Source organism: Sorex araneus, chromosome X (genome assembly GCF_027595985.1).
Source record: "Sorex araneus isolate mSorAra2 chromosome X, mSorAra2.pri, whole genome shotgun sequence".
Lineage (NCBI taxonomy): Eukaryota > Metazoa > Chordata > Mammalia > Eulipotyphla > Soricidae > Sorex > Sorex araneus.
Window position 1 is genome coordinate 261,506,144 of NC_073313.1, and position 6,602 is coordinate 261,512,745.

The 6,602-nt window shown below is 46.1% G+C and overlaps 2 protein-coding genes across 2 annotated transcripts; one reads left to right on the top strand and one right to left on the bottom strand.

Moving 5' to 3' along the window:
* Positions 1-1,350: 1,350 nt before the first annotated feature.
* On the bottom strand, positions 1,351-1,695 carry LOC129399667 (small cysteine and glycine repeat-containing protein 5-like; the record flags this gene model as incomplete). The annotated part of the gene is made up of 1 exon (XM_055120399.1): positions 1,351-1,695. A coding segment is annotated over one exon (345 nt), but the record flags the coding sequence as incomplete, so codon positions are not given.
* A 2,253-nt stretch (positions 1,696-3,948) lies between these two features.
* Positions 3,949-4,329, top strand: LOC129399879 (small cysteine and glycine repeat-containing protein 5-like). Its single transcript, XM_055121278.1, has one exon. It carries the CDS (start codon positions 3,949-3,951, stop codon positions 4,327-4,329), a length of 381 nt encoding a protein of 126 aa, XP_054977253.1.
* Positions 4,330-6,602: the final 2,273 nt, after the last annotated feature.

A 6,602-nucleotide genomic window follows, 5' to 3' on the forward strand; every position in this document is an offset into this window, starting at 1 on the left:
ATGTTTTTGTCTATATTCATCAGAGCTAATAGTGATGAATATAGAATATTTCTATTCTTTTGTTGTTGTTGGTTGGTTGGTTGGGTTGGGCCACATTATGTGGTGCTCAGGGCCTATTTCTGGCCTTGAACTCAGGTATAACCCCTGAGATACTTTGGGAATAGTATATGGTTCCAGGGATTAATGGGGTAGGTCACACACAAGTCCCTATTGTACCGTATTTCCAGTCCCAGTCTTTATACTCTATTAGTGATGTCTTAATTTACTTCTGGTTTCAGCATAATGTTGGTCTCATAAAAACTGTGAGGAGGAATTCCTGTTTATTCCAGTTACTCTAAGACCTTGAGAAAGGCAGGTATTAAGCCCTCTTTCAGGGTTCAAAAGAACTTCCTAGTGAATCTGTCTGGATCTGGGCTTTTGATTTCTTTCTTTCTTTCTTTCTTTCTTTCTTTCTTTCTTTCTTTCTTTCTTTCTTTCTTTCTTTCTTTCTTTCTTTCTTTCTTTCTTTCTTTCTTTCTTTCTTTCTTTCTTTCTTTCTTTCTTTTTGAATGGGTCAAGAAAGAACATTATTGGCAAGAAGCTGACAGGTTGGTAGATGGTGACTCTATTTTCTGGTTGAGTAGACCAGGGAAGCATACTCTAACCTAGTGGCATGGTGTTTGGTGAGGCCTGTGGCAGTCAGTTTGACTAAACCAGGACACCAGCCTTCTGTTCAAATGTTAAAAATGAGCTACATGTGCACAGCATGCAATGGGAGGCCAATGAAGGGCTCTGTTGGAAGTGGATCTTGGGGTGTAGGGCAGGATAGAGACTTTGAAACACAGTGATATGTCACTTACGGATGCTGATGCTCTCCCGGAACCTGGTCAATGACATTTGCTTGTGATGATTTCGCCATGAGCGTTTTCAAGTGTTTGTTCTAAGATAATTCTCTTCTCAGCTGCAGGACATACAAGCTAAGATTCAGTATGCCCAGACACCGCTAAATCAAAACAACACCATTTACAGGGATATAGTTTCATTTTATTGGAAAATTCATGGTATGTAATATTGTGTAACAAAGAAGATAAAACAAAAACATTAAAGTACTTCTGCATGAGAAAAAGGAAGGGAGAATATAGAAATAAAGGAACTCATTAAACATGAACATTAGTGATTTCATTAAACTCAATTGATTCCAAAAATTACTCAAGTGCTGGACTGAATACTTAATTTTGCACTTTTAGGATAGAATATTTGAGGTACCAGAGAAAGACAGGAAGGAAGCCTAGGACTATATTGACTCTATAGTAGGGGAAGGAGAGAAAGTCTTACCAACAAGGTGACAGTGTCAGCTTCTGAGCCCGGCGCCTAGCAGCAGCATTGCTTCTGGCAGCAGCACTTCTGCTGGCAGCAGCCCTTGCTACAGCCACAGCCCTTCCCGCAGCCGCAGCCACAGCCGCAGCCGCGACAGCCAGAGCTGCAGCAACAAGGCTGGCAGCAGCAGGTGCGGCGGCAGCAGCAGACCACGGGTTGGCTGCAGCAGCCCCCACAGCAGCCACAGCAGCAGGGGCAGCAGCCGGAGCAGCAGCCCACGCGGTAGCATCTGCAGGTGGTGCAGCTGCCACAGCCGCCACAGCCACAGCCGCCACAGCCACAGCCACCACAGCCACAGCCACCACAGCCGCCACAGCCGCCACAGCCACCACAGCCACCACAGCCACCACAGCTGCCACAGCCACCACAGCCACCACAGCCACCGCAGCCACCGCAGCGAGTGCAGCAGACATAGGTGTGACCTCTACAGCCACAGCACCCCATGGTGTCAGTCGAGAGGAATCAGGAGAGCTGAGGAGGTTGGTTCAGGAGGTGAGGCAGGTTGGGGCCCCTCTGCTCAAGGAGTCCCTTTTATCCATCGAGAAGAAAGAGAGAGGGCAGACTTGTGATCACCTCCCTGGGGTTCTTGGTGGTGGAACATGTGCACTGGTGAAGGGATGGGTGTTCGATCATTGTATAACTGAGACTTAAGCCTGAAAGTTTTGTAAGTTTCCACATGGTGATTCAATAAAAAAAAATTCACATCTGTGTCCAACTTATTAATTGATCATTTAAGTTCTTTCAAGAGTAATGTACATAAGTGTTTCCAGATGAACTGGAACTGTCCTTGAAATAAATGGCACTTTTTCATTTATATTAAACCTGAAAGTGGCCTTTAGAACTTTGAGGTGATATTCCTCTCCTCCTTTTCTCCCTGTGCTCACGTGCATTGACCTGTTTCTGTGCAGACTCCTTTCCCTGAGATCTGTCTCCGTGCTCGATCCACACAAACACGCAACCCCACCCCCCCACCTGTGTAGCTGAGAATTTTCACTTTACTTTCACTTTACTTTGATTACATTTAATATTTCAAAAAAACCTCACTATTATTGTTTGGAGTTTCCCTCCCAAAATCAGACCTGCTACAGCAGGTCTTTACAAAGGAAGCATTTGATAATTTGTTTTCCATTGCTGAGAATGAAGAGATATGAGGTTGCGCGGCACAATAGCAGCCACACGGTTTTGGATTTCTGTATTTCAGTATTTTAGTAACTAAGTCCAGCGAAATTTCTGCCAGAAATTGCATCATTGCAAGCTTGTACCTCTCTTTAGTGGTCCTTATAATATGGCAGTCGCCACGCCTCCCCTCCCCCTCCCGCCCTTGAAAGGAAAAGCCGAGAGAGAAAAACCTTTCCCCTCCTGGGGTGGCATGGGGCCATGGCTTAGTTCACAGTCTAGAGACATTTCTACAAGAAGCTGCTGGTGCCAAAAGTAGATAGTGGCCTCGGGGATCATGGTCATTCAGCAACAGAGAGGCCGCACACGTGCAGCCGCTTGGGTCACGTCTCGGCAGAGCGGCGCCAGTAACCAGATGAGAAAATTTTTTAAAGGGAGTGACTTGTCGAGTTCAGACTTTCACATTTCCTCCCCTACTTCTGAGAGGATTTTGTTTAAGCAGGAGATCCCAACTAATATGAAAGAAAACCACCAAGGATCAAAGGAACTGGCAACATGGAGAGTTATATCTCAAGATCCCTGAGATTCAAGTGTTCTGTGGAAACGTACTTATGTCTATCGTGTTGGCACTCCTAGATTTGTTGCTGAGACATTTTTTTAAAAGGAAAGCTAAACATGTTCTGTTGATCAGTGGATAAAGAAATCGTGGCATGCACACACAATGGAATACTATTCAGCTATGAGAAATGATGGGATTTTGCAATTTGCTGCAAGTTGGATGGAATTGTAGGCTATGATGCTAAGTGAAGTGAGTCAGGGAGTAAAAGATAAATACCAGATGATCTCGTACACATTCAGAATATAAAGAAAAAAAGAAAGGCATTCAACAGTTCCCTCTGGAAACAAGCCTGAGATTTGATGGCCAGATGGGGAACGGAGGGGTTTGGGTGTGGAGGAGGAAAGGATCAACCATGAGGTGTTGGTGGGGGGGAACTTCGAACACTACTGGAGGGGGTGGTATGCTAAACTGCGGCTGTGAAACAAAGACTTCAATCCTGATGTAAACCATGATACATATATAACTAAAAAATAAAAAGAAATCTAAAGTTAGCATAAGTATTGGGTCAATTATAGCTAAACTTTATAATTAAACTGCGGCTGTGAAACAAAGACTTCAATCCTGATGTAAACCATGATACACACATAAATAAAAAATAAATAAAAAGAAATCTAAAGTTAGCATAAGTATTGGGTCAACTATAGCTCCAAGAGTGTAAACAGAGAACGAAATAGACTCTGTATATGGAAAGAAAAATAGTCACATGAGGAAGTGAACACTGGCCACATGTACTGGCCATTCCCTCTCCCTCTTCATCTAAGATGGTACTTAAGGGCCGCCCCCAGCAGAAGGACCTCATCCTCCCTCACCTCCTAAACCAACCTCCTCACCTCTCCTGACTCCTCTCGACTGACACCATGGGGTGCTGTGGCTGTAGAGGTCGCACCTATGTCTGCTGCACTCGCTGCGGTGGCTGTGGCTGCGGTGGCTGTGGCTGTGGTGGCTGTGGTGGCTGCGGTGGCTGCGGTGGCTGTGGCTGTGGCGGCTGTGGCAGCTGCACCACCTGCAGATGCTACCGCGTGGGCTGCTGCTCCGGCTGCTGCCCCTGCTGCTGTGGCTGCTGTGGGGGCTGCTGCAGCCAACCCGTGGTCTGCTGCTGCCGCCGCACCTGCTGCTGCCAGCCATGTTGCTGCTGCTCTGGTTGTGGCGGCTGTGGCTGCGGCTGCGGGAAGGGTTGTTGCTGTAGCAAGGGCTGCTGCCAGCAGAAGTGCTGCTGCCAGAAGCAATGCTGCTGCTAGGCAGGCCCTAGCCTCGGGGTAGGCGCTGCAGGGACTGTCTTGCTGGTAAGACTCTGTCTGTCCCTCTGCTTGTCCTCTCTCATTAGCCCAGCTGGGGCTGACCTGACACAGGTCCTCAGGCTGTGGAGACGCAGCCTCATGCCCTGCAATCCTGCTTCAGATGAAGAATCACCAGAATGAACCTGCTTTGATCACCAAAGTATGAGCCAAGAACAATATGGCAAAGTTTTCATGCCATTCTCTCTTGAAAAAAGTCATCAAATGTATGGTGCTTTCCAAGTAAAATGTGGTTGGAGATCCCCCCCGGGAAGGGAGATGTGTGCTGAAAGTAGACTAGAGACTGAACACAATGGCCACTCAACACCCCTATTGCAAACCACAACACCCAATTGGAGAGAGAGAGAGAGATCAAAAGGGAATACCCTGCCACAGAGGCTGGGTGGGGTAGGGGGGGAGATGGGATTGGGGGGTGGGAGGGATACTGGGTTTATTGATGATGAAGAATGGGCACTGGTGGAGGGATGTGTTTGTGAACATTGTATGAGGGAAAAACAAGTTCTAACATGTGTGAATTTGTATCTGTACCCTCATGGTGATTCACTAATTAAAGAATAAAATAAATTTTTAAAAATGTATGGTGTTTTTTCCATGTCTCTACTTTCTCCTTTTCAACCTATTTGTGACTGTTTTCTGATTTTATAAAGCTTGGATATATTTGTCTTAATAAACTTATCAAATGACAATAAAGATCCAGCAAAGTATCCTGTGTATTTTTTTAGTGTGTCTCATGAAAAATATGCAGTTAAACACTTCAAAGTGACTAAGAACTGTCATGCTTGGTTGAGATAAGGTTTATAAGAATTAATGTACTATCTCTCTCTGGTAGATTTCTACATGGTGGTAAAATATTTGTGGCTTTAAACATATTCTTTTGTATGTCATGAAATATGTCCTGGAGACACTTAATATGCCAAAAACAGTAACAACAAGTCTCACTATGGAGACGTTACTGGTGCCAGCTTGAGCAAATCAATGAACAATGGGATGACAGTGTTATACAGTTATATATATATGTATATATATATATATATATATATATATATAAACCCTTCTGTAATGTAAGTGATATGAGAAAGGGGCCATGGCAATGGGATTCCTAGGAAGTAATCAAACCACCCTAGCAAGAGACTCTTACCTACGAGGTAGAAGCCTCATGTGAGATAGCTTGGGGAAAACCCTATAAAAGCCACCTTGAACAAATAAAGGATGCTCATATGCTGCCCGAGCCCATGTGCTGCTTGTCCTCATGTGGCCGAGCACATGTGGTATTCGAGCACATGTGTTGTCCACACCTCCCCTCTTGAGATGTGTATTGGGGCTCTCTCCATCTCTGGAGAAGCCTGTGTTCTCTCTTGAGTGCATTACTTTCTCTCCCTTTTCTCTCCCTCCTCCCCCTTCCTAAAAACCTCCAAATAAAATCTGCTTTTACTTCATCATCCTGAAATTCTTTTCTGTGAGATAGGAAAAAGACTTGGAAGGCCTGGACAAGGCCTAGGACTCACTTTCCTTTCCTGCAGAGAAACTCCTCACTCCAGCCTGAGTCCACGGATCCCTGAGAAACTGGGTGGTGAGGATCAGGTCCCACACCGTGAAGATCAAGTGGACGTCAGCTGTGGCTTGATGGCCACCTAGTGGGACCTGTGGGACTCTGGCCCATGCTGTGCAGGGGCTCATCTACAGGCGATATCCACCCTAGCCTTCCCAAACTGGTCCCAGGATGGCAGAGGTGGATCAGGAGAAAGTGACCATCTCTCTACTATGCCTCACATAAGCCACCTGTGGGTGCCCGCCGACTTCATAAGCACACTATAATAATTAATTTACAAGGCCACAGAGATGCTTTCAAGCTTCATGTCCTCCCCACTCCTACCCCATGCATGTAGAACACACAGTATAGACCTAGCAAGACCCTTCTTTGAGTTCAGTGCCTTGGCGATGAACTGTCGTTGGTTTGCTGCCTCAATGAGCTCGCTTCTAAGATGAGAGATGGAGGAAGGAGCAGAAGATACGTCTTACACTGGCTCAGGAGCTGCATGTTACTCCCCCTACTTCCTGCCCCAGGACAAAGGGCCAGTGGCTTTGCTCGACCCCCCTTTCCTTTTTGTGGTCTCCCACCCCCAGCTGAGGCCGCAGTGTGGAGGCTCACAGGAGTTGATGGAAACCACTGCAGAAAGGATTGGAGCAGGAGCAAGAAGAACAACCCCTCAAGACCC

Excerpts from the sequence above, each read along its gene's own strand:
- LOC129399879 (XM_055121278.1), top strand. The coding sequence starts at position 3,949 with ATGGGGTGCTGTGGCTGTAGAGGTCGCACCTATGTCTGCTGCACTCGC.